Below are 23,838 nucleotides of genomic sequence, written 5' to 3' on the forward strand. Positions count from 1 at the left end.
TCCGGGTGCCCCCTGGGGTGGTGGGGGGACAGGGACGGGTTCTGCACCCTGGGAACACAGCCCCACGGCACACGGGGTCCCGCTGCAAAGGTCCTGCGCCGGGCATGGGTTTGCAGGCCGGGGGCCCCCGGGTTTGCACCGAGGCCAGGAGAGGAGCCAGGGTGTGAATGGTTTCCCTCACCCGCGTGGCGGCCGTGGAGCCTCCGGTTCGAGGGGCCCTGCCGGGAGGGGAATGACTCAACGCAGCTCCCCCCGGCCCCGCTCCCCCCATAACGTCACTCGGGAAGTATGCGCCCGACGCTCCAGTTTCCCATTAGCAGAGGGGTTTATGGCTGCTCCAGCAGCACAAACCGCAGCGAGCAGCCTCCTGCTCCTGCCAGCAGGAGAAACTGGGGCTGCTGACATCAGGCCCTGCTGAATCCCGGCGGCCGAGCCCAGCTGCCACCGTCCCCAGGCCCCCGCTGGCTTCTGGCTGCAGCTCTGCCACCAGGACGCTGCACGTGGGCACGGGAGGGGAGCGATGTCCCCAAGTCCCCCCGGGCACAGCCTTCGTGGGGCTGCCTCCCAGCAAGGTCACGGCTTGGGGGGGAGCAGTGGGGGTCTGGGGGGCCTGTGGGTATGGCCGCTTCCACACCTGCCTCCTCACCCAGCTCCAGCACCGTGAGGAGGCGGCAAGGGAGGGCAGAGGACGCGCAGGCGAGGTTGTAGAAAACCTCTTTATTTTATGAAAACATCTAGAAAACAGCAGGCGTCGTGGCCTGTGGATCGGTCAGGTCCCCTGGGGTGGTGCAGGGCTACAGGGGACCGTCCCCGAGCCCCCAGGGGGGTGAAGCAGCCCCCCAGCAGCACTGCTGGCACCGGGACCACCGCAGCCATGCTAGGCCGGCTGCTTCCACAGGAACGTCTGGATGGAGTCGCTGGGAGCTGTGGCCTCAATGAAGCCGACCCTGGGGTCTGAGATCCCAAAGGAGACATCCATGGGGGACCTGGGGGGGATGCGAGGAGGGAAGCAGGTCAGAGGAGGTGGCAGGGCTGTGGGGTCAGGGCGCAGGGCCGAGCCACTCACCGGTTCAGGACCACCAGGACCACGGCGCCGTCGGGGCGCAGGAAAGCCGTGTGCTCCAGTTCACACCTGCGGCACTTCTTGGAGACAGCCAGCCCCACGCGCTGCGAGCCCTCAGGGATGAACTTGCTGCAGGGACAAGCAGGGGCTGGACGCGGCACCCAGGAGCGCTGCTGGGTCCCCTTGCCGGCCGCCCCCAGACCCAACCCACCTGAAGTGCCCCATGTGGTAGAACATGGGCTGCTTGTAGAAGACGTCCTTGCTGCTGTCCACGATGACGGGGCTGTCCACGTAGTTCTTGCTCCAGTTGGGGCCCCCCTGAAGGTCCAGCGCCAGGTTCCAATCGGTCCAGCCCGTAACGTAGTTGTTGAGGTCCTGCAGGAGTGGTCGCGGTGCTGAGCCGCACGCAGCCGAGGGGGGCAATGCGTCCCGCGGGCCCACCCAGCCCTACCGTGAGGATGCTGTGGCTGTACTTGCTCCCGCGGTCCCAGCCGCCAAGCACCACCCGGGGCTCCCAGAAGTAGGAGCCAGTGGAGGCCTCCGTAGAGAGGAGGAAGTAATTGGGGAAGAGGTGGTGGGTGATGGAGAGGGTGAGGTCGATGGGCGCCAGGAAGTCCAGGTACCAGTGGATGCCGATGCCGCTGATGTAGCTGGCGGCCACGGGGTCTTTGAGAACCTGGGAGGAGAAAAGAGCAAGGCCCTGAGAGCCGCCGTGGGGCAGGGCAAAGCTGCTGTGGGGCAGGGCAGAGCCGCCGTGGGGCCTCACCACTTGAGCCCAGTAGGGCAGCATCACACGCTGGTCATCCAGGATGATGAGCTGGACGTGGCGGTGGGAGCTGTTGGCCAGCGCAGGGCCCAGGTCCTGTGCGATGAAATCCCGCTGGTGCTCCGGGGAGAAGCCCAAGCACTGGAAGGGGTAGAAGACGATCTCGCCAGCCGTGGGCTCGTTCCCTGCTGTCACCGCCCAGAAGGTCAGGTTGTGCTTGGCGTATTCATCCAGGAACCTGGGCACAGGAGCAGCAAGGTGAGCGGCCTCATCACAGCAGCGCCAGCCTGGCTCTGGGGGGCAGCCCCCAGTGCCCTTTGGGGTCCCTCGGCTGCTCACCGGATGAAGTATTTGGCCCAGGCCTTGTGGTACTTGTCCCCTGGGTTTCCCTTTAGCGTCCCCCTCCCCGTCATGGCACCGTTTGTCTTCATCCAGACCGGGGACGTCCAGGGGCTGGCGTACAGTGACAGGGGACGCTTGGCTACTGCCTGGGCTGCCTGGAGGATTGGGATCTGGGGACAACACAGAGATGGCAGCGAGTGCTCCCGGGTCCGTGCCACCTCCAGCACCACAAGTGGCAGGGTGAGCCCTCTCCTTCCCCCTGCCCTGGGGAGCCACCTTCCCCAGGCCACCCGTCCCACCCCAGCCCCAGCCCCAGCACTTCAGGCTTGCCCACCCCGTGGCTGCCCCCCATCCATGGGACTCACCTTCATCCGCGTGTCCTCCTCCGTCAGGTTGAAGTGCTTCAGCTCAAAGTCACCCTCCGCGTCAGCATAGGTGTAGAGACGCACAGAGAAATCAGTGCTGGCCATGGGGACACGCACGAGGTTGTACTCAATGCCTGGGGAAGGAGCGGGGCGTGATGGGGGTCCCTGGGAGGCATTTGGGGGGGTGCAACCCCCCAGCCCCTCAGCTGCTCTCCAAAACCAAGGCCAGGCACCCAGTGCTCTTGCCCTGCCCCGTGCTCACCTTCCTCAGAGAAATAGGAGCGGAGCAGATGGCTCTGAGCCTCCTTGGACAGGGACTGGATGTTTATGGCAGCTGAGTCCGTGACGGAGCCTCCAAAGCCCTTCACCTTCTGGTAGCGCTGCGCCGTGTCCAGAGTGAGGTGGAAATCTGCGGGGACGAGCAGCATCACGGCCACAGCGTGGGGACGGGGACTCCATCCCTGGGGATGCGGCACCACGTCCGCAGCCGGGGCAGGTACCTGGGGTCTCTGCATTGCTCTGGAAGCTCCCCTCGCTGCGCTCCAGCCGCTTGCCGGCCTTGCTGCTCTCGTACTTGACGTAGGTGCCCGGGGCCGGCAGCACCACGGGGTCCAGCGTGTCGCAGTACGCGGCGCTGCAGGCACACACCAGCGAGCCGTGCCCGAAGTCCTTGGCGTTGCAGGGCCGGCCGCCTGCAGCGGGAGGAGAGGGGCAGGCAGAGGTCTGCCACAGACCTTCCCCTGCCACGAAGGAGCTCCTCCGGCCCCCAGCTCACCCCTTCTGCCCTGCACCCCCCTTGGGGACACAGCCCGGCCACTCACCTGCCACGGGCGGTGCTGCCTGCAGCAGCAGGAGCCAGCCCAGGACGCTGGCACACCCAGGCCACATGGCGCCTCCGCTGCCGTGGGACTCGGACAGATGCGATCAGCGAGCTCTGGGGCTGGGAGCAGGGCGGTGGATGTCAGCGAGCGGCTCCTCTGCCTCATCCCTGGCCCAGCACTCGCCCTCCCTCTTGCCTCACTGGCAGCGTGCTGCTCCCACAGGGCTGTCACCCATGGGTGTCTCCAGCCACACTGCGGCCCAGAGCATGCGCAGCCCAGCCAGAGGTGCAGCCCCCAGCATGTGCCGCCCTCTGCCCAGCATTCTGGCCCTGCCAGCCGCCCACGCTGGCAGCACCCGGTGTGTCGGATCACTCCCGTCCTCGCCTTCCTCCCTCCCGTCTCACAGTGCACGCCTGCCTCCTCCCCGCGTTGTGTGACCCTCAGCTGTGCCGTGCCCCAGCAGGACAGGGGGGCTAGCACATGCTGAGGCCCCACGGGACCGACTCTGGATGTGTCCCCGGTGCCTCCTGAGCCACGGTCAGGAGCAAACAGCTCTGTGCTCACACCCCAAAGTGTGGCAGCCAGGGCTTGCCCTGCCAGAGAGGTTTGGGGATGGAGCCCACAGCACAGGGGGGTCCCATGTTTCCCTGCCCTCTGCAGCTGCTCCCACCCTGCCTTGTCTACCCTGCGCTGCTGGGCAAGGAGCATCCCAAAGGAAACACAGGATCAGCCACCCCTGTGCCTCCCTGCGCTGCTGCCACCAGGACAGGGGGAAGCAAGGTTCGGGACAGTGCCACCACGAGACCCTGCGGGATAGGGACCGGGGCCAGGAGGGTCCTCGTGCACCCGTCATCTGCTGGCAGTGACAGACAGACACGGTGCTCACAGCCTCAGCCTGGTCCCAGGTCCTTGGCCAACCCCATCCCTGTTGTCTGAAAAAAAAACATTCCAGATCCAGGCTACTCACCTGCCCCCAGAAATCCTTCTCTTGCCGTGTCTGTGCTCGGGAGCAGGGCGGCAAGGCAGCAGGACCTGCTCTCTGGGCTGCAGCCGGGTAGGAGGCAACAGCTTCTGGCTGAGCAGGAAAGGTGAGTCCCAGCAGAGAGGACGGCCCATGGGATTTGGGTGCGTTTGAAGAGGAGCCCGAGGAGGGTTTTGCAACACCGCGCCAATGAGAGCTTTCAACACTTCCCTGCAGCGTTTGCAAAGTTCTCCCGAAACCTGTCCCAGCATCTGCAGGGCAGCCAGGGAGGGGGACGGGACTGCCCACCTGCACCTCTCTGCAGCAGCTCCCCTTTATGCCTTGGTCATTCTGGCCACATCTCCCCACGCAGACACCTTCCCTCGGCCCTGACGTGGTTCTCTCCGTGTCTTCTGTGCCACAGACGCAGGCAGGAACCGTCTCTAGCAAGTGCTGTGGCCAAGACCCACGTCCCACTCATGGGTCCACCAGCCGGCTTTCCCCATCTGGCAGCCGTGTGGCTGCAGGGCACCCCTGGGACCATCCGAAAGCAGCAGGAGCCATCACACCACCCCTCGCTGCCCCTCCTTGTGGGTGCTGCCGGGGGCCCCAGGCTCTGCCCCATGCTTCCCCCACTCGCCCCTGCCATGGGGTCGCATCCCCGGACACCAGCCCCTGCCCGCAGCAGCGCTGGGTGGAGCGGGCTGCAGCGCTGCATCGACCGCATCACGGGCTGCGGAACAAGCCCAGACAGCGCACCTTCTAATTTAGGATCCTTCCTAATTGCCAGCACCTGCCCATCAAGAGAAACAGGATGGGGGCAGCACTTGCCCTGTGCCAGCCCCGCTCCCCCCCAGGCTCCCCCCTGCAAGGTCCCCAGGGCAAATCCCGCAGCCTGCGCCCCTCGCAGCCATGGCACAGCGCCTGGGACAGCATGGCCCTCGCCTCCTCCATCGGCACACGGGGAGGAAGGCAAGGCACCAGCCTGCGGCAGCCGTGCTTGCAGCTGGCAAGGGAGCACCGAGGCTGGCTGCAGGGGCTGTGCCGAAGTGCAGCACACGCGTGTGCTTCAAGCACAGCAAACAGCAGCTGCGGGGCTCCAGACATGCCCATGTGTGCCTCCTCTGCATGGCAGAGCTTTAGTTTAAATTAGGAAGGGAAGGAATTCCAGCTGCGGTTTGGGTCAGCGCTACCCAGAAGCATCGACAGAAGAGCAGGACGGGCAGAAGTGCCCTGTGAAAAGGGCTGAGAACCAGCCAGGTGCTGTCTTCATGTCGAGCTCCAACAAGACAGCTGTTAAACCTCTTTTTTTTTTTTTTTTTTCTTTTTCCTCCAACATCAGCAACTCCGCAGCTTACACACAAGTGGAATTTGCTAAGGAGCTCTCTGGCTTTCTAATTCCTGGACTTCAAAGATACTGGTAACCTTCCCAAAGACTGGAGCAAGCAAAAACTGTAACTGGTATTTAAAAAGAGTAAACAGGATGGTCAGGTAATTGTAGCCTGTCAGCTTGATTTCAGACAGAGCCAGAATAGAGGAGAGTCTGTCATGAGGCTCCATTAGCAGAGGATTACTGGAGATGGCAGGCGGTGTGAATTTATGGAAGAGATGGTATCAAATTAATCTGGCTGCCGCGGCTGCGGGGTTTGGTCGATGGGGACATGGCTCCAGCATACTCGGCCTTTTGTGCAGCGTCCCCCCGATGCAGCATGACATTTACATTTAAAAAAAAAAAAAAAAAAAAAGCAAGCAAGCTAGGAAAACCAACGGCACATATGAAACGAATCAAAAGCTGGCCCACGGCACAGCCTCTGGCTGCAGCTACAAACGAGGCAGCCACACGGAGGACGCGGGGATGGAGGCTGCCCTAGGACCCCCTCGGCACTCAGCGCCTCACCCACGTCGTGGAGGAAAAGGGAGGAAAACGGAACAATTTCCGAGCACGTAGGGGAAACAATGACGGGGAACGGTGCATACCGGAGGGAGCACGTCAAGGCTTTACTTGGCGTGCGAGACACACGCGAAGGTTTGGAGGGAGCCACGTGTGGAAGCGTGGCCTGGTGCAGGGCATGGTGTCCCGGGGGACGCTGCTGCACCGGGAAGGGGATGCAGTGGGACCGTGGCACCCCTGGCACAGGGGTGGGAGGACCCCTGGGCCACCCCATGTCCCCGGGGTGCCACCACCACTGGAGAATGCTGGAAATGGTGAGGGGAGCACCCCCTCACCCCCAGCACCCGCCCCCAGCTCTGGGGACAGCCCCATCACTGCCGCCGCCACAGGTAGGTCTGGATGGAGCTGGCCGGAGCCATGGCCTCGATGAAACCGACAGCGGGGTCCGAGATCCCGAAGGGCACATCCCAGGGAGACCTTAGGGGGAAGGCGAGAGGGGCTGAGAAGGTTGGCACCGCGAGCCCCCCTCCCCAGCCCCCACTGACCTATTGAGGACCACCAGGACGATGGTGCCATCAGGGCGCAGCAGTGCCACGTGCTCCAGCTGGCAGAAGAGGCACCGGCGGCTGCTGTGCAGCCCCACGCGCCGCGAGCCCTCGGGGATGAACTTGCTGCAGGAGGGGAACGGGGGCTCCAGGGGATGCCAGCAACCCCGTCCCGCTCCCAGTGACCGTGGGGGGCAGGCAGCCTCATCCCAGGCATGGGGCACAGCTCCGAGGACCACTGGAGCCAGCCCCGACCCACCTGAAGTGCCCCATGTGGTAGAACATGGGCTGCTTGTAGAAGACGTCCTTGCTGCTGTCCACGATGACGGGGCTGTCCACGTAGTTCTCGACCCAGTTGGGGCCCCCCTGAAGGTCCAGCGCCAGGTTCCAGTCGGTCCAGCCGGCCACGAAGTGGTTCAGGACCTGGGCAGCAAGGAAAGGGGCTCAGGGCGGCCGCGCTGGGCCCGCAGCCACGCTGGGAGAGGCCGTACCGTCAGGATGCTGTGGCTGTAGCGGTCCCCTCGCTCCCAGCAGCCCAGCGACACAGAGAACCGATAGGTGAGGAAACCGCTGCAGGCCTCGGTGTAGAGGAGGAAATGGTTGGGGAAGAGCTTGTGGGTGGCCTCCAGGCTGCAGCTGGCTGGGACGATGCTGTCCAGGTACCAGTGAACGCCGACGCCAGCCACGTAGCGGGCAGCGGTGGCATTGCCCAGGACCTGGGGGGACAAAGGAGATGCCTCAGGGGATGCCCCTGTCCCCACGGGGCTCGGCACACGGACCCCATTGTGGCCCGCCAAGGCTACCAGCCTCCCCTCTCGCAAGCACCAGGGGCTCCTTCACCTGCACCCTAACCAGCAAGAAGCACCCAGAGGTGGCTCTGGCACCCTGCTGGGCACATGGAGGGACACCTCCCACCCCTCCTTCCTCATCCTCAGCAGGATGGTCGGGCACCGCTCGCCCCCAGGGCCTGCTGCTCTGAAGGACGGGAGGAACACGCTCACGCCTTGGCCTCCCCCTGCAGCTCCGTCCTTGCTCAAGGCAGAGACAGGAGCAAATTTTCCTTTCCTTGTTCCTAGTCTGGAGGAATTCCCATGACGCCTCTTCAGTAGTGCAAAGGAAGGAGGGCAAGGAGTAAAACAAAGCAGCTGAAACTGCCCGGAGAAGCAGCCGGCGTGCAGGCAGCGCCTGTGGCTGCCCCGCTGCAGGAACGTGGGATGAAGAAGCCTCCTCCTGTCCCTGCCTCAGACAGGAGCGCAGGGGTGGCTGCTACCAATTACCCAGCTCCTGCTCCCTCTGCAGCACGCCTGATTTGCCTTCCCGTCTGTCTAGGACTGGGAGCGGCTGCAGGCTTAATTTTAGGTTAACATTCAATGGTTAGGCGTGAAGCAGAGCAGACAGCTGCAGGGGAAGCCCCGCGCCTCACCGCTTTGGCCCAGGCGGGGAGGTGGATGCGCTGGTCGTCCATGATGATGAGCCGGGTGCCGTGCGAGCTCTGGGCCAGCGCAGGGCCCAGGTCCTGGGCCACAAAGTCCCGCTGCTGCACGGCGGTGAAGGCGATGGTCGGGAACTGGGGGTGCGCTAAGAGCGCCGCGAGGGGCTCGTTCTGCGCCGTCACCGCCCAGAAGGTCAGGTTGTGCTTGGCGTATTCGTCCAGGAACCTGGGAGAGGGGAGAGCGGAGGGATGCTGGCCTCGCCGCGAGCGTCCCCTGCCCCCAACATGCTCCCCCGTTTGCCCCAGCCCCAGGGCATCCCGGCCCCAAGGAATGGTACTTGATGAAGTAGTTGGCCCAGGTCTTGTGGTACTTGTCCCCCGCCTGCCCCTTCAGTGAGCCCTTCCCGCGAACATCCTCGTTGCTCTTCATCCAGGCCGGGGAGGTCCAGGGGCTGGCGTACAGGGACAGCGGCCATTTGGCCATGGCCAAGGCTCGGTGCAGGATGGGGATCTGCAGCACGGGGCAGAGAGAGGCTCAGCTCCAGCTGCAGCTCTCCAAAACCCCAACAGGAGGAAGGGGAGCACTGAAGGGCCCTTGCGAGGAACGGCAGCCAGAGAGCACCACCCATGGCACAGAGCCCCGGCTCTGCTCCTTGCCAGCACCGGGCGGGCACGCCGGGACGCACCCCAGAGGAGGTGCCAGCTCCTGCGGGCTGTCCCCACACACCCCACACCGGGATGGCAGTGCCCGGGCACCAGGGTCCCCACGCAGGAGCTCCTACAGAGGAGCCGATAGAAAGAGAGGGACCCAGGCACTGGCGGCGGGCTCAGCCTCCTACCTTCATCTTCACGTCCTCCTCTGCCAGCTTGAAGTGCTTCAGCTCATAGTCATAGGGCACGTCGTCGTAGCTGTAGGGGCGCACGGAGAAGTCGCTGCAGGCCATGGGGACCCGGACGAGGTTGTACTCGATCCCTGCGGAGAAGGAAAGGCACCGAGCAGCACCGCAACAGCAGCTCAGGCAATGCACGTCCCTGCAGCTGGGACACTGCAGCTCCCAGCAGGGACCCAGTGAGCTGCCCCATGCTGCTGGCACCCTCGCTGCTCACCGTTCTCGGAGAAGTAGGACTGCAGCAGGTTGTCCTGGGCCGGCTGCGACAGCCCCAGGATGTTGAGGGCAGCAGCATCTGAGAGAGACCCACCGAAGCCCTTCACGTGCTGGTACAGCGCAGAGATGTTGAGCGTCAGCAGCAGCCCTGCGAGGGAAAACCCAGCCTGGCTCAGCTCACGGGAGACCTGCAGGAGCACCCGCTGCCTGCCCACAGCAGGTACCTGGGGCCCGGAGGCTGCGCTGGAAGCTCCCCTCGCTGCGCTCCAGCCGCTTGCCGGCCTTGCTGCTCTCGTACTTGACGTAGGTGCCCGGGGCCGGCAGCACCACGGGGTCCAGCGTGTCGCAGTACGTGGCATTGCACACGCACACCATGGAGTCACGGCCAAAGTACTTGGGGCTGCAGGGCCGGGCGCCTGCGGGCATGGGCAGATGCTGGAGGGGGACGCTCCCTAAGGGGCTGTGGCCCCTCGAGAGCTCTCCCTGTGCCTTGGGGGGCTCCCTAAATCCCTCCAGCCCCACGCTCCCCACCCTACCCGCACCCCAGAGCCCCCCATACAGCATCCATATAGAGTCCACATAGCCCTTGCCACCCCACCCCGTCCCTGCACTCACCTGCAGCCCTGGGCACCGCCTGGAGCAGCAGCAGCCAGCCCAGGACCCCAGCACACTGGGCCCACATGGCACAGCCACGTCCCCTTGGTTCGGGCAGACCTGGGGGAGCAGACCCTGTGTTTGGGGGGCATGCCGTTAGGAACCCCTGAGCTGGCACAGGAGGGGATGGACAGGGCTGCATTGGGGAGCAGGGCTGGGTCGGCTGCTTCGCCTTCAGCTGCTGGAACTGCTGCCTCGCCAGCTGTCCTTGCCCTCCTGCCAAGACCCTCGTTTGGGGAGGGGAGGTGGCTCCATCCTGCCCCCGGGGGACCCGGAGCCCACCTGCCTCCGTGCCGCTTGCCGTGCGCTGCTGCCTCCGGCCCCGCGCTGCAGGAGACCTCCTCCTCCTCCCAAGGCAGCTCCGAGCTCCCCACCTTGCCTTTAAGGGGAGCCGAGTCGAGACCTTCCCTCGCAGCACACCCTCCTCTCCCACCCCCACAGCTCCTCCTTGCTCTCCCTCTGGTCTCGGACCCGGACCATCAGGTATATGTCTTGCCACAGGCTGGTGGGGCCGGTGCTGAAGGAAATCAGGTCCTGTTTGCCTCTGACTGCTTCACCCCCAGGAGCGGCAGTGCCAGAGACATCGTGCTGATGGATCCAGCTGTGCCACCAGCCCTGCCAGTACGGGGAGACACGGCGTGGCGCAGCTCTGAGAAGCCGTTGCAAGGCTCTGAAGAAGAAACTAATTTCTTTCTTTCGTCAGATGGACTCTGGATGAATCCCCAAAACCACAGCAGAGCCCACAAACGCACTCGGGGACATTTTGGGCTGCCCTGCTAATGATTTCCAACAGCACGCTGGGCAATTTACCCCTGCCCCTCACCTCATTTCCCTAAGAGCTGCCACAGCCACACGCCGGGCTGAGGAGGGTCCTGGATGCCCCGGCAAGGATGGCAAAGGGCGAGGATCCACCAGGCACCGTGCGGGAGCCGGGGCTGCTGCCATGCCCGAGCCTTTTTGCATCGCTCACCCCCCAACCCAGCACCGCTGGAGGAGGGCAGCAGCAGGCTGCCAAGCGCCGTTGTTCCTCTGTTTCTGCACCAACGAGGCGGCACCGAGGAGCCGGACCCATGGAGGGGAACCCGCTGCGGTGCCAGCGGTGCCTCCACCCCGACAGCCGCGCTGCCAGGGCGCAGAGCTCAGAGCTCAGCTCTTCCACGCCCGCGGGGCCAACTCCGGGAACACTCCCTGCCACGGGGCTGCTCCTCGAGCAAAGCTTCACCGTCAGAATTGCCAGGGCTGAAATTGGCACGCGGGTACCGCCTGCTCCTGGGCACAGCATGCGGGACACGCACACGCACCCGTTTCTGTACGGGCACCCTCGGCAGCCCGGAGCAGCGGGGAACAGCTCGCCCCCTGCCCAAAAGCCGGGGCTGGCAGCAGAGCCCAAGGCTCCCCCCGCTGCTTCTCCACCAGCACTTGGTGAGGGTTAAACTGCTCAGCCACCCTCTGCGCCGTTAGCTCTCCCTCTCCAGGGTGGAGCAGCAATTTATGACTAATTTTCTCCTTTTCAGCCATATCAGATACAGCTGTAGGGCAACCCGATCCGTCTTCCCCTGCCCTCCAGCACTGTCCCGCTGTGGTGCGGTGCACACCACAGCCCCCCCCCGTGTGCCCAGGGCCAAACCCCAGGGCCACCCACTGCAGGAAGAGGGTGGCTGGGGCCAGGCAGCCCCTGGATAAAACCTAGGGAGCGAACAGGCAGCCCCAGAAGGAAGCTGCTGGCCCGTCCCCTCTGCCCCACACGACTCCCACCTCCAGCTGTGACTAACTCATCAGCCAGGTGCTACACCCAGGCTAATTAGCCCCAGTTTTGGGGAGGGATTAATTGATCAGATGCATCCTGAGGCTGCTGGCCTGCTGCCCCTGACCTGGGATGCCCCATGCTTGCCCCATTCTTTTCCTCCCCATTTTGGGGTCTGGCACAGCCGTGGCCCCGTGGCCAGGCTGGGCTCCCACTGCAGCCCCAGCAGAGCCTGGCAGCCCCAAAACGTCCCCAAACAAAAACACCGCGGAGGCTGCCGGGATAGACAGGAGCTCGTCCCTATCAACAAGGGCTGATAAGAGCTTCTTGCTCAGCAGGAAAAGTGAGACCCAGGGGAAGGGCAACGCCTCGGCGCTGAGCTGGTGGCACAGGAGCCACTGGGCAACCCCGTTGAATCCTCAGCCAAGCCGTTTCTTGCTGACGTCCCCAGCACATGGGATTTCTCGCTCCTTCTCGGGTGAAGGAGCCTGGGGCACGAGGAGTTTGTCCCTCAGCCAGTCCAGCGCCGTCCTGTGGGGACGGGAACCCATGCAAACACAGAGCTAGGGCTGAGCTGCCCGTGCGGGATTTGGGGTCTGTGTGTGCCCCAAATGGGTCAGTGCTTTTTTGGGGGGGGTTAACAAGCCAAGCCCAGAGCGCAGCGATGGGATTTTCCCCTCCTCGTTTAACCCAGACTTTTTTGGTCCTTTGGGGCCGAGCAGAGGAGCAGGACAAGGGGATGTGCCTGGAGGAGGTGAAGCATCTGGACACTGGCTTTTATTATTGAGGCTGGGAAAACCTCCAAAAGTGTGTAAGTGAGGGACCTGCGAAAAAAGAAGCAGGTGGGAGAGCAGCAGCTGCTTGCTGGAGCCTGGTGCTGGGCTGTGGGGATGCCTGGAGCAGGCTGGGAGCCGCCGCAATCCTGGAGAAATATTTCCCTCTTGTGGACAAACACAAAGGGCCTCTGGGCAGCAGTGGGGTCCAGCAGCCACCCCACTCCCCAAATGGCAGTTGTGCCACCCCCGACACTGGACGGGGGGCTTAAGGGGAAGTCCCTTCACTGCTGCCAGCCCCGACGGCACCGGGAAGCTGCGTCTTGCCTGCCCTGACCCAGCCCCAGCCTCCCTTCCCAGCCCTGCCTGCAATTGTGACCTCCCCTGCCCTAATCCCCCGCACACCCTCGTCGCTGCCTCCCTCCTTCCTGGGTGTGCCGGCGCTCTGCACCCACTCCTGGTCCCATGCCTGCTTACTCACCCTGCCTGGCCCCGCAGCTCCGGATGATGCTGAGTCCCACCGGGGACAGCGTGCCCCATCGCAGGGCTGCTGCTGCCCAGTGGGTGCCATCTCGGCTCCTTCCCTGAGGTCTGTGGGCTGAAGCTCACCCGGGTGATTCAAAACCTCAAGCAGCTCATGGGGCTGAAAGCCGCCTGTGCTCCAGCAACATCCAGGGATCCACCTCCCTGCAGAGCCCCACGAAGCTCACAGACCCGTGACCCCATCCAGAGCAGACTCGTGTCCCAAACCCCCCACACTGCAGCGCTCCTGGAGCTGGTTCTGCCTCCAGCCCCGGTGCCGGGGAGCTCCCTGCAGCCTGGGCTAAGACGTGGCCGGGGAACCTGCAGCCCTGCAGGGCTGGGGAGCCCCAGTGCAGAGCAGAGCCGACAGGGAGCAAGCCCCAGCTCCACGAGAATGAGGCCAGGCCACATGTGCAGGGGGCTCCCACCCTGCAGGGTGGAAAGCTGCAGCCTCCTCCCGCCCCAGGAGCATGCGTGTGCAGGGTAAACCTGGAGCCATATCCTAAATCTGCCCACAGCAAGGCAGCTGGGGAGCATCCAGGCTTGCTCATCCCCCTGCCCAGGATCCCCTCCCAGGGCTGCACCCAGGGAGCAGGGCAGGGACCCGGAGGTTTCTCTTCCAGCCACAGACACGGAGCCAGCATCAGCATTTAATGTTGGAGCAGCAGCACCAGCGCTCGCAGCCTGTAGGATCCCCGCCTTGGGGGTGCCAGAGCCCCCGGCCTGTGCACGGCGCTCCGGGTCCCATCTCACCCGGGTGCTCGGCTCCGCCACGGGGCACAGCACCGCGCCGCCTCGGCCACATCTCCCCGGACGGAGTGCGCGGGCAGCGTGGGGCCGCAGCCCCACTGCCTCAGTCCAGCCCCTGGCCAGCCACGGGCATCTCAGCCCCGTCACTGCCGCCGCCACAGGTAGGTCTGGATGGAGCTGGCCGGAGCCACGGCCTCGATGAGGCCGACCGTGTCGGCCAGCCCGAAGGTCACATTCTGCAGGGACCTGGAGGGTGAGGAGGGGCAGCAGGGTCAGGAGGATCCTGCAGCAGGTCCTGACCGCCAGCAGTGCACGAGGCCCAGCAGGATGGGTGCGCACGTAACGGCCTGGCTGGATGGGGACCCGTGCTTGCAGGCCGGGCTGCGTCACTCACCTGTTGAGGACCACCACCACCACCGCACCGTCGGGGCGCACGAAGGCCGAGTACTCCAGGTCAGTCTTCTTGGACTCTTTGGAGGCGACGAGCCCCACACGCTGGGAGCCCTCTGGGATGAACTTACTGCACGAGTAAGGCCAAGAAGCAAGACCAGGAATGAGGTCAGACCCCAGCGGAGCTCTCTCAAGATGTCCTGCACGGCTCTCCTCCCACCAAGCCGCTGCTGTGACCACAGAGCTGGAGGCCAGGCAGCTGGGGAGCCCCGACCCACCTGAAGTGCCCCATGTGGTAGAACATGGGCTGCTTGTAGAAGACGCCTTCGCTGCTGTCCACGATGACGGGGCTGTCCACGTAGTTCTTGACCCAGTTAGGACCCCCCTCCAGGTCCAGCGCCAGGTTCCAGTCGGTCCAGCCGGCCACAAAGTGGTTCAGGTTCTGCAACAGGAGACAGCACAGACGTCTGCCCAAGCAGCAGGGTGATGGGGGGGGAGAGGGGGGTGCCAGCACCACTCCCCAGGGCCCACCATGCAGGGCAGGGCAGGCTCTCACCGTCAGGATGCTGTGGCTGTACTGGTTCCCCCGCTCCCAGCAGCCCAGGATAACATCCCGCTCCCAGAAGTGGGCCCCGATGCACGCCTCCGTGGCCAGGATGAAGTAATCCGGGAAGAGCTCGTGAGTGGGCACCACGGTGTCCTGTATGGGGCCGATGAAGTCCAGGTACCAGTGGATGCCAATGCCGTGGACGTAGCGAGCTGCCTGTTCGTCCTCCAGCACCTGGAAGGGACAAGAGTCGGCCAGCGCCAGGTGCTGGGGGGCAGCACACCAGCACCCGCACCCTGGTGCTGCGGGATGGAGCAGCTGAGCCCTCCGTAGGGACGCACGCCCCAGTGGGACCGGGCTCAGGACCCCCTGTCCTTCGCTGCGCTCACCACTTTGGCCCAGTGTGGGAGGTGGAGGCGGTTGTCATCCAGGATGATGAGCTGGACGTCGCGGTGGGAGCTGTTGGCCAGCGCAGGGCCCAGGTCCCGCGCGATGAAGTCCCGCTGCTGCTCGGCCGTGAAGCCCAGGCACTGGAAGGGGTAGTTGTTGATCAGCCCGGCCGAGGGCTCGTTCTCGGCCGTCACCGCCCAGAAGGTCAGGTTGTGCTTGGCGTATTCGTCCAGAAAGCTGAGCGCAAGGGAAGAGGTGTGATCCAGGGATCTCCCCAGCTCCACCGCCAAGGATCCCCTCGGCGTCTCCCCCCGTCTGCGCCTCTGTACCGCACGAAGTAGTTGGCCCAGGTCTTGTGGTACTTGTCCCCCGCCTGCCCCTTCAGCGTGCCCTTCCCGATGAAGGACTCGCTGGTCTTCATCCAGGCTGGAGAGGTCCAGGGGCTCGCGTACAGGGACAGCGGCCGTTTGGCCATGGCCGAGGCTCGGTGCAGGATGGGGATCTGCAGCACGGGGCAGAGAGAGGCTCAGCTCTAAGCCCCTGTGCCCCTTCCCGTGTGACCTCCTCGCTCCCGCCTGCTGCTCACCTTCAGCTTCGTGTCCTCATCCCGCAGGCTGAAGTGGGTGAGCTCGTAGTCATAGGGGACATCATCGTAGGTGTAGGCGTGCAGGGAGAAGTCGCAGCTGGCCATGGGGATGCGGACGAGGTTGTACTCGAGCCCTGCCAGGCACAGAGGGGTTGGGATAGGCAGCGGGACAGGAGGGCTCCAAGCCCCAGCAGCTCCCAGGCAGCAGCTCCCGAGGGTCCCCATCACCAGCCCCCCCGCCTTCCCCACGACTCCTCACCTTCCTCAGAGAAATAGGAGCGCAGCAGGTGGTCCTGGGCTTTCTCGGGCAGGGAAAGGATGTTTATGGCAGCCGAGTCAGTGACAGAGCCACCGAATCCCTTTATCTTCTGGTACCGCTGCGTCGTGTCCACAGTCAGGACGAGATCTGCAGGGGAAGAAACGCAGCGTGACAGAGGCTCGAGGGAAGGCCGAGGCCCATTTCCACCAGCCACAGCAGGTACCTGGGGCACGGAGGCTGCGCTGGAAGCTCCCCTCGCTGCGCTCCAGCCGCTTGCCGGCCTTGCTGCTCTCGTACTTGACGTAGGTGCCCGGGGCCGGCAGCACCACAGGGTCCAGCGTGTCGCAGTACGTGGCATTGCACACGCACACCATGGAGTCACGGCCAAAGTACTTGGGGCTGCAGGGCCGGGCGCCTGCGGGCACGGGCAGATGCTGGAGGGGGACGCTCCCTAAGGGGCTGTGGCCCTTCGAGAGCTCTCCCCGTGCCTTGGGGTGCTCCCTAAATCCCTCCAGCCCCACGCTCCCCACCCTGCTCACCCCACCCCACCCCGTCCCTGCACTCACCTGCAGCCCTGGGCACCGCCTGGAGCAGCAGCAGCCAGCCCAGGACCCCGGCACGCTGGGCCCACATGGCACCGCCACGTCCCCTTGGTTCGGGCAGACCCGGGGAAGCAGACCCTGTGAGTGGGGGGCACGCCGTTAGGAAAGCCTCGAGCAGCCCCAGAAGAGCCGTTCGCAGCTGTGCTGGCACCGCGTCCGCGCTCGCTGCCAGGCCGCCTCCGCAGCGCCGGTGCCAGCCTCGCCTTTAAGGGGACCCGAGCTTCCCGTCCCTCCCACGCCGTGGCTCTTCTTCCAGGAGCAGGACGGGGACAGGGCGTGATGGGGACAGGCCGAGGCCCATCCCGCACGCGTGCCTGGCACAGCAGCGCCTTGCTCAACCGGGGTCACGGAATCACGGCACCGCGCACCGGGGTGGCGGGGAGCTCAGAGCCCACCTCGTTCCCACCCCCACCATGGGCACCACCACCATGGGCACCAGCCCAGGCTGCCCCCAGCCCCCCCCAGCCCCATTCGTGCCCCCGACCCCCTCCAGCCCCCAGCCCCCTCCTGCCCCCGGTCCCCTCCAGCCTGGCCCTGGACCCCCCCCAGGGTCCCCCCATGTCTCCGGGCAGCCGGCGCCGTTCCCCGCCACCCCCCCCGGTGAAGGATTTCCCCCCGGTGCCCGCCCCTGAGCCCCCCCCCGCCAGCCCCGAGCCCCCTGCCCCGCTCCTCTCCCCGCTGCCCCCGTCGGCCCCGCAGCCCGGTTCCCGTTCCCGTTCCCGTTCCGGGACGCCCGAGGGGAGCCGCGCCCCCCCCCCCCCCCCCCCCCACCGGCGGGTCCCGGGAGGAGGCTGCCGGGCGCTCACCCACCGCCGGCCCGGACCCCGGACCCCGGACCCCGGCTCCCGTCCCCGTCCCCGCGCTCCCGGCCCCGAACGGAGCCGCCACCGGGCGCCGCCCCGCCCCGCCGCTCACGTGACCGCCGGTGTCAGCTGACACACCGGCACCGGGTGTCCCCCCCCCCCCCCCCGGTCCCCCCGGTCCCCACGGAGCCCCCAGGCGCCCATCCAGGCCCCCCCGGCCCCGTCGGGCAGGCGAACACCTTTATTTGGTTCTCTAGCGAGTGGCGGAGCAGCTGCAAGCGCCGCGGCCCGGTGGCAACGGGACGGGCCCCCACCCCCACCGACCCCCCTAAATCTGTGCAGGGACCCCCGGGGCGGTACCGGGGGGCGGGGGGCGCGGGGACACGCAGGCACGGCCGGTGCGGGACGGGGCGGGGGGGGCCAGGCACAACCGGCGGGGTTGGGACTTGGGTGCAGGGCCAGGGCGCTACCGGGACGGGGCCGGGGCACGGCCAGCGCAGGGGACCAGGGACAGCAGTGGGGACAAGGCACGGGCACCGCGGGCACAGGCACGGGGTCAGGGCAGGGGACGGGGGCACAGCCCGCTTGGCCCCACAGCGGCCACCCCAGGGGACCAGCCCCTCGCCCCCGACCCTGGGAAGGGGCCATGAGGAAGCCCCAGGACAGCGACACCGGGGCCTGGCCCCGCAGGTGGGGGGAGCAGCGTCCAGGAGCGGGGCCCTCCCGGCACCCCCCAGCTCCAGGGTCTCTGTGGAGGCCGAGGCCGTGCCACGGGGCCAGCGCTGCCCTCAGAGGACGCTCTCCTTGCAGGTCCCGCTGAGGCTCCGCGGGCGGCCACGCTCCAGCCGGCGGGCGGACAGGAGCCGGCGCAGGGACGAGGTGGAGCTCAGGTCCCCGCAGCTCCGCAGGTGGATGCCTTCCTGGCGCTGCTCCGCTCCCGGCCAGGCGCTCCAGGGGACCTGCAACCCCATGGGGACAGGCTGTGGCACTGCTTGCCCACCCTATGGGACGACTCCCGCAGCAGGAGGGGATGCCCGTGCTTTGGGGGAAGCCCGTGTGCTCCAGCAAGGAGGCTGGAGGCAGGCGGATGCGCTGGGCAGGACGGCAGGAGTGGCAGGGGATGGCAGAGGCGTGCGTGACACGCACACGCTGTCATTAAGGACAGACTTGTTCCCATCGCAGCTCCCCGGGCTGCGCAAGGCCTCTGGAGTCCCGCAAGGGAGGGCTAATCCCAGAAAGCAGGAAAAGGATCATTACGCTCCCCAGCTGGGAAGTCGAGGCTGGGATTTCACAGCGGCTTCCTCGAGGCTGCAGTGACTCAGGAGCAAAGCCAAAGCCATTGCAACACACGGGGCCTTCACACTCACGGCTACAGCTGGCCAGGGCCAAGGGGAAGGGACGCGTCCTGGCTCAGGACAGGCAGCACCCAGCCGCAGGGGGCCAGAGGACCCAGGACCCCAGGAAGGCCAGCGCCGAGGTGCTGGCAGGTGGGAGAGGGCACGCGTGGGGCTCCCTGGGGAAGGGGAGCTGGGGAAGGGGGGGCAGGGACGCCCCAGCTGTCAGAGCCTACCTGCTTGTGCCCCTGGGGGCTGTGCCCAGGCACCTCCACTGCAGCTGCGGGGTTGCGCTTGGGTCTCTGCAGGAACCTGGCCACCAACCCGCGGGTGCCCCGGCAGACCTTCAGGTCCCCCAGGGAGCGGGTCGTTGTCTTCGACAGCTGCTGCGTCACCTTCTTGGACACCGGCAGCTTGTTCTTCCCCACGGAGCCAGCGCGGAGCAGCGGGGGCGAGTCACAGTGCGAACGGTGGAGCAGGCAGGCCTCTGAGCACAGCCCTGCAGAGACGCAGCTGTGAGGTGCCAGGCAACGTGGCCATGTCCCTGCAGTCCCCATCCCCACTGTCCCTGTCCCCAGAGCTCTGGGGACCCTCTCACCTCCTGTCGCCTACCAGTGGGCACAGAAGCACATGCAGATCTCCAGCATCCCAAATGGTGGTGCTGACCCCTCAAGGGGCTGCCGAAACCCTCCCCCTAACCCTCCCCACTGTTTCCCAGTGCCCGCAGAGGACCGTGCCCTGACCTGTATCTGCAGAGGAATTGGACACGTTATCCTCCAGTGCTTTGGTATAAAGTACTTCCCTGAAATCTGCTGGAAGCACAAAGAACACATTCAAAGTTTGGCATTGTCCTGTGCTGCCATGCAGCCCCACAGCACCAGCCAGTGCCCCCTCTAGGCCCAGCACCAGCATCCCCATCCTCCCGGCCAAGCAGTCCGTGTGCCTGCCTCTCCCCCTTCCCCTGGAGCAGCCACCAACCCCAGCCCAACTTTAACCCTGCCCGGCCTCAAAGAAATGCAGCAAAGCCCACGGAGCATCCCAGCTGCACCAGTCAGAAACCGCTGCGCACACGTCCCCGTCTCGGCAGCCGTTCCCACCTACCGGTGTCACCAACCATCAGGACACCGGGGTCGCTGTGCGATCTCACGAGGGGCCGCTGGCTCAGCCCTGGGGCTGGAGACGAGGGGCAGGAGGTCTCGCTGTTGCGCCGCGGGTGGAAGAGGCGCCCGCTACCGGGTCCTGCGGAGCGGCTGCCCCTCTGCCCCTGCAGCGAGCTCTTGTCCTTGAGCCGCACCTCGGGGAAGCAGGGCCCGATGCAGCGGGCCAGCCCCTCCAGGCGGTTGCAGCTGTGGGTCACGGCTCCCCCCACCAAGATCCCGTTGTGGCCGGGCTCTGCCGTGGAGCAGGAGTAGGAGCGCTCGCCACGTGCCCGGGGCTGCGGCGTCTCCTCGAAGGGCCCCTGCAAGCCCAGCGTGGGGCTGCGCGCGTGGTGGCTGCACTGCACGCAGTCCACGCTCAGGCAGTAGTCAGCGCGGCTGCGCTGGATGGAGCGGAAGAGGACGTAGTCCACGGAGCGCATGGAGCCCTGGAGCTCCAGCAGGCACGAGTCCTCCGAGGGGCTGCTGTCCCCGGGGATGTCCACGATCTCGGACATGATCAGGGACCCGCTGTCCATGGACACTGCAAGGAGAAGAGTGGGCGTCAGCAGCAAGCTTGCTGCAGAGGGCAGGTCCTGCAGTGCTGGGCCCGGCCTGCTCCCCCCTGCCCCGCACCGGGGGTGCGCAGACAAGGCCGCGCTCACCTTCCCCGCTGAGCACGATGGAGGGGACGCGGTCGCAGGTGCAGGCGTGCGAACCATCAGTCAGCTGCGAGTCGAACAGCGTGGCCTGCAGGGCAGCGCCGTCAGGGCACGGGCAGGGCAGGAGCGGAGCCGCGCTCTGCCCACAGCCCTGCGGCTCCCACCTGGCTGTCCCCGCGCAGCCCCATCACGGTCTCGTAGGAGGGGGGAAAGTCGGTCGGGTAGAGAGGCACAGGGCTGTCCATGGAGCCATTGTAGGTGATGCTGAAGAGGCAAGAGCAGAAAAGCCACCTCAGGTGGGACAAGCCCTGTTTGGTGACAAACGCCCCCCCCTGCTCCTGCACTGAAGCGCGCAGGCCCGACTACAGCGGCCTTGCTCCCCGCTGGGTACCTCTGCGCGTCGGTCTCGGAGCTGCACGTGTACTCGGGGGGGTAGTACGGGGGGGGTGGCACCGGAGGCACGAACTCCTCGAAGTCCAGCATGCTCTGCAGAAAGGTGTCGGGGGGCGACGTGCATTCCAGCGTCACGGAGTTGGAGCGCTGGGGGACCAGCTGCAGGGAGAGGGAACAAGGAAGAGCTGGCGTAAGGGGCAGACACTCCCCGTCCAGAGATCCGGCGGGAGCGCACGTCCTGCTCCTCTTGGGCCCTGCAGGGCCCCTGGGCCAGGTCCTGCCCCAGCCCCCCGGTGGCCCAGCCAGCCTGGGGATGCCCAGTCCCGTGTCCTCGCGGGTCAGGGCCGGGCCTCACCACGTGGACGATGTCCAGGGAGAAGATCTGGATGCAGCACACGACGGCAGAGAGCGTGCAGATGATGGTGGAGAAGACGGTCAAGCCACAAACGCTGAAGAGGAGATCCTGGGGAGGAGCAGGACAAGCTATGGGCGCCCACAGAGCCTGGAGGGGCGCGCAGCTGCTCTCCAAGGAGCCCTCACCCACCTTGAGTGCCACGCGGATGCTCCGGCAGTCAGGGTTGGGGAACATGGTCAGCATCTCGCTCTGCTGGCTGCAGGAAGCAGGCGCATGCTCCAGGTAGGTCTGGCAGCAGACGCACGAGTCCTTCTCCTGGGGACGAGGAAGGCCATGAGGGACCTCCAGACCCCGTGCTCTCTCCCAAGAGCCACCAGAGAGCCCAGCCACCAGCTCCCCACGTCCTCGGAGCCCTGCAGCTAGGGACGATTCGCTGTGCCACGGCCTCTCCGCCTTGTCCAGCCTCACCCTCTCGCAGGCCTCCAGGGACTTCACCAGCTGCGCGTTCTGGCAGGACAGGATGGACCCGGCCAGGCTCAGCATGACGCCCAGCACCGACAGCAGCGTGAAGAAGGTGATCTGCAGCAGGGAGGAGAGGGGCTGAGAGCTGGGCAGGGCTGGCAGGGCAGGGAGCTGAAATGTGGGCACGGCCACGAGTGCGAGGGTGGTGGTGGGGGGCACACACGGCCCCCTCCAGCCTGCCCAAAGACATCTGCAGAGGGGAGGGTCCCCACGACACCTACCACCAGGGTGAAGGGCCGCTTCCAGGAGACGATGCCGATGAGCCCGGACAGCGCCAGCTGCAGACACACGCCCAGCAGTGAGGATGGGGAGGGGTCCCTGCTGGGCAGCGTGGCCCAGAGCAGCCCCCCCCCGCCTGGGAAGAGCCCCCCAAGCGTTGCTGGCCCAGAGCTGGCCCGGGAGCAGCAGGGCCATATGGACTGCTCCTGTGCCGCAAGCCTGGAGAAATTGCTGATTCAGGGCAGCAGAGAGCCCGGGGACTGCAGGCAGCTCTGTGCCGGGCAGCAAGGCCAGGCCCGGCCCGGTGCCGCAGGGTCACACCGGGGTCCTGCCCTCACCCAGTGCCCATGGCAGGCAGAGCATCCCGTGGCACAGCTCGGGAGCAAGGCCAGGCTGCCCCGTACCCCTCCACGCTGCCACTGCCGCACCCTGCACACCCTTCCCCTGCCCCTTCAGACAGGCCCGTGAGCACATCACCTCGATATGTGCCCCCCACCACCAAGACACGGCCCTGGGGTCCCCATCCCTCACAGTCACCCCAGGGGAACCCCCGGGATTCTCCCACGGTGCCTTGCGGCAGCCCCCCGGCACAAGGTGGGGGAGCAGCAGGGCCAAACTCCCCATGGGGACCAGCAGCAAATTCAGCACGGCGCTTTGGGAGCAGCGGGGACCCAGAGTTGCAGATCCACAGCGGGCCCCTCAGCACGCGAGCCCCTGCCCCCCACTCACCGAGAAGCCGGCCCAGGAGGGGCAGGAGTGACGGATCTTGGCGGAGGGCGTGATGGTGGCTGCCACCAGGCTGAAGGTGACGATGAGGACGCCCAGGATGACCTGGATGAAGCCCAGCACCAGCAGGATCTGCAGCCAGGTCCTCTGGACGCGGAGGTGGGTGAGGCTGCGAGACGTGCGGCCGGTCAGCGAGTGGCTGGAGTCGCTGGGGGAGGGCATGGCGGCCCCGGGCAGCGAGCGGGAGCCACCGGCCCCACAGCCCCCTGGAGCCCCGGGGCCGCCGGTAGGACCACGCCAGGACGGGGACGAGCGGCCCAGGGGAAGCAGGAGCGGGCGCTCGCCACGACCAGGCCGGGCTCCACCTTTTGTCTCCCGGAGGATGCTGAGGGTGGTTCTTCCCCGCGCTGGGTGCTCGGGGCAGCGCCCACGGCCACGCAGGACCCGGGGCTCCCAGGAGGTCCGCGGGATGTCCCGGGAGGACAACCAGCCTCAGCGGTCCCTGCGCATCCCACCGCCGCCCTGGCTCGGGCCAGCGAGCCCGCCTGGAGCCGCGGGCCTGGGGCTTCTCCCCTCTCGCCGTCCCTCGAGCCCCGGGTTCAGGCCGCCAGGCGCTGGGGCTGCTCCGCAAGGAACAAGAGACGGTGCCGGGAGCGCGGCCCCCGGGCCGTGCAGGGGGTCCCCGAGGCAGCGGCAGGAGGCAGGGGCGAGCTCGTGGCTGCGCTCCCCCCCCGAGCCCCCGAGCATCCTCCGGAGGCAGCGGGCGCAGGGTCCGGGCGCACGGAGCCCCGCGCGGAACCGGCCCGGTCCGGGGCCCTCCCCAAAAAAAAGAGCCCCGTTTCCTCCGCTGCCGTTACCGGCGGCCGCGCCGTCCCGGGCCCCCCAGCCCCGGCTGCGGGCGGAGGGACCGCCCGGCCGGCGGGATGCCGCGGGGAGCGCGCCCGAGCATCGCCCCCGCCGCGGCCTCCGGGGGCCGCTTCCCGGAGGGCGGCGGGGCGCGGAGCGGGGTCGGGGGGGAGGCGGCGGAGCGGGCGCGCCCCAGGCGGAGCCGGGCGGATCCGGGCTCGCTCCCGCCACCGCCCGCAGCCCCGCCGGGAGCCCGGGATGCGGCGGCCCCCCCCCGGCCCGCCCCTGCGCGGCACGCCGGGAGCTGTAGTCCGGGAGGCTCCGGTGCGTCCC

At 66.7% G+C, this 23,838-nt stretch overlaps 4 protein-coding genes across 9 annotated transcripts; all 4 read right to left on the minus strand.

The window, feature by feature from the left end:
• Positions 1-702: 702 nt before the first annotated feature.
• LOC137845644 (lysosomal acid glucosylceramidase-like) lies at positions 703-5,346 on the minus strand. Of its 3 annotated transcripts, none has more exons than XM_068663049.1 (11): positions 4,325-5,346; positions 3,358-3,476; positions 3,037-3,228; positions 2,799-2,945; positions 2,537-2,670; positions 2,169-2,341; positions 1,830-2,067; positions 1,515-1,739; positions 1,275-1,438; positions 1,067-1,192; positions 703-986 (listed from the first exon to the last, which is right to left on the minus strand). In XM_068663049.1, exons 2-11 carry the CDS (start codon positions 3,422-3,424, stop codon positions 878-880), a joined length of 1,575 nt encoding a protein of 524 aa, XP_068519150.1. In that variant the 5' UTR covers positions 3,425-3,476; positions 4,325-5,346; the 3' UTR covers positions 703-877. The 3 variants fall into 3 exon arrangements, with proteins under 3 accessions (XP_068519150.1, XP_068519151.1, XP_068519149.1); XM_068663050.1 differs by lacking the exon at positions 4,325-5,346 and adding an exon at positions 3,558-3,753; XM_068663048.1 differs by lacking the exon at positions 4,325-5,346 and having other exon boundaries at positions 3,358-3,752.
• A 131-nt stretch (positions 5,347-5,477) lies between these two features.
• Positions 5,478-17,416, minus strand: LOC137845648 (lysosomal acid glucosylceramidase-like). 2 transcript variants are annotated; one of them, XM_068663056.1, is made up of 12 exons: positions 17,316-17,416; positions 16,713-16,823; positions 9,908-10,021; positions 9,517-9,708; positions 9,294-9,440; positions 9,026-9,159; positions 8,525-8,697; positions 8,178-8,412; positions 7,246-7,470; positions 7,014-7,177; positions 6,755-6,880; positions 5,478-6,686 (listed from the first exon to the last, which is right to left on the minus strand). In XM_068663056.1, the coding sequence occupies exons 3-12, from the start codon at positions 9,972-9,974 to the stop codon at positions 6,581-6,583; spliced, it is 1,569 nt and encodes a 522-aa protein (XP_068519157.1). In that variant the 5' UTR covers positions 9,975-10,021; positions 16,713-16,823; positions 17,316-17,416; the 3' UTR covers positions 5,478-6,580. The 2 variants fall into 2 exon arrangements, with proteins under 2 accessions (XP_068519157.1, XP_068519158.1); XM_068663057.1 differs by lacking the exons at positions 8,525-8,697; positions 17,316-17,416 and having other exon boundaries at positions 16,713-16,817.
• Positions 13,622-17,428, minus strand: LOC137845646 (lysosomal acid glucosylceramidase-like). Of its 2 annotated transcripts, none has more exons than XM_068663052.1 (11): positions 17,316-17,428; positions 16,474-16,587; positions 16,131-16,322; positions 15,908-16,054; positions 15,649-15,782; positions 15,392-15,564; positions 15,062-15,299; positions 14,682-14,906; positions 14,404-14,567; positions 14,130-14,255; positions 13,622-13,981 (listed from the first exon to the last, which is right to left on the minus strand). In XM_068663052.1, exons 2-11 carry the CDS (start codon positions 16,538-16,540, stop codon positions 13,879-13,881), a joined length of 1,569 nt encoding a protein of 522 aa, XP_068519153.1. In that variant the 5' UTR covers positions 16,541-16,587; positions 17,316-17,428; the 3' UTR covers positions 13,622-13,878. The 2 variants fall into 2 exon arrangements, with proteins under 2 accessions (XP_068519153.1, XP_068519152.1); XM_068663051.1 differs by having other exon boundaries at positions 17,320-17,419.
• An 87-nt stretch (positions 17,429-17,515) lies between these two features.
• Positions 17,516-23,638, minus strand: ENTREP3 (endosomal transmembrane epsin interactor 3). Of its 2 annotated transcripts, none has more exons than XM_068663043.1 (12): positions 22,663-23,638; positions 21,936-21,992; positions 21,661-21,771; positions 21,382-21,507; positions 21,193-21,300; positions 20,836-20,996; positions 20,609-20,708; positions 20,448-20,532; positions 19,748-20,326; positions 19,390-19,455; positions 18,883-19,145; positions 17,516-18,271 (listed from the first exon to the last, which is right to left on the minus strand). In XM_068663043.1, exons 1-12 carry the CDS (start codon positions 22,879-22,881, stop codon positions 18,101-18,103), a joined length of 2,046 nt encoding a protein of 681 aa, XP_068519144.1. In that variant the 5' UTR covers positions 22,882-23,638; the 3' UTR covers positions 17,516-18,100. The 2 variants fall into 2 exon arrangements, with proteins under 2 accessions (XP_068519144.1, XP_068519143.1); XM_068663042.1 differs by having other exon boundaries at positions 19,390-19,458.
• Between the last annotated feature and the right edge of the window lie 200 nt (positions 23,639-23,838).

The sequence above is a fragment of the Anas acuta genome, chromosome 28 (assembly GCF_963932015.1).
Source record: "Anas acuta chromosome 28, bAnaAcu1.1, whole genome shotgun sequence".
Lineage (NCBI taxonomy): Eukaryota > Metazoa > Chordata > Aves > Anseriformes > Anatidae > Anas > Anas acuta.

Excerpts from the sequence above, each read along its gene's own strand:
- LOC137845644 (XM_068663049.1), bottom strand. The coding sequence starts at position 3,424 with ATGTGGCCTGGGTGTGCCAGCGTCCTGGGCTGGCTCCTGCTGCTGCAG. Across the intron at positions 3,229-3,357 it reads GGCAGCACCGCCCGTGGCAG|GCGGCCGGCCCTGCAACGCC; the intron begins GTGAGTGGCCGG and ends CTCCCGCTGCAG. Across the intron at positions 1,740-1,829 it reads TGCCCTACTGGGCTCAAGTG|GTTCTCAAAGACCCCGTGGC; the intron begins GTGAGGCCCCAC and ends TTCTCCTCCCAG.
- LOC137845648 (XM_068663056.1), bottom strand. The coding sequence starts at position 9,974 with ATGTGGGCCCAGTGTGCTGGGGTCCTGGGCTGGCTGCTGCTGCTCCAG. Across the intron at positions 8,698-9,025 it reads AGGAGGACGTGAAGATGAAG|ATCCCCATCCTGCACCGAGC; the intron begins GTAGGAGGCTGA and ends CCCGTGCTGCAG. Across the intron at positions 8,413-8,524 it reads TGGGCCAACTACTTCATCAA|GTTCCTGGACGAATACGCCA; the intron begins GTACCATTCCTT and ends CCCCTCTCCCAG.
- LOC137845646 (XM_068663052.1), bottom strand. The coding sequence starts at position 16,540 with ATGTGGGCCCAGCGTGCCGGGGTCCTGGGCTGGCTGCTGCTGCTCCAG. Across the intron at positions 16,323-16,473 it reads GGCGGTGCCCAGGGCTGCAG|GCGCCCGGCCCTGCAGCCCC; the intron begins GTGAGTGCAGGG and ends CCGTGCCCGCAG. Across the intron at positions 14,907-15,061 it reads TCCCACACTGGGCCAAAGTG|GTGCTGGAGGACGAACAGGC; the intron begins GTGAGCGCAGCG and ends TGTCCCTTCCAG.
- ENTREP3 (XM_068663042.1), bottom strand. The coding sequence starts at position 22,881 with ATGCCCTCCCCCAGCGACTCCAGCCACTCGCTGACCGGCCGCACGTCT. Across the intron at positions 19,146-19,389 it reads CAATTCCTCTGCAGATACAG|GGCTGTGCTCAGAGGCCTGC; the intron begins GTCAGGGCACGG and ends GCGTCTCTGCAG. Across the intron at positions 18,272-18,882 it reads GCCCCCAGGGGCACAAGCAG|GTCCCCTGGAGCGCCTGGCC; the intron begins GTAGGCTCTGAC and ends ATGGGGTTGCAG.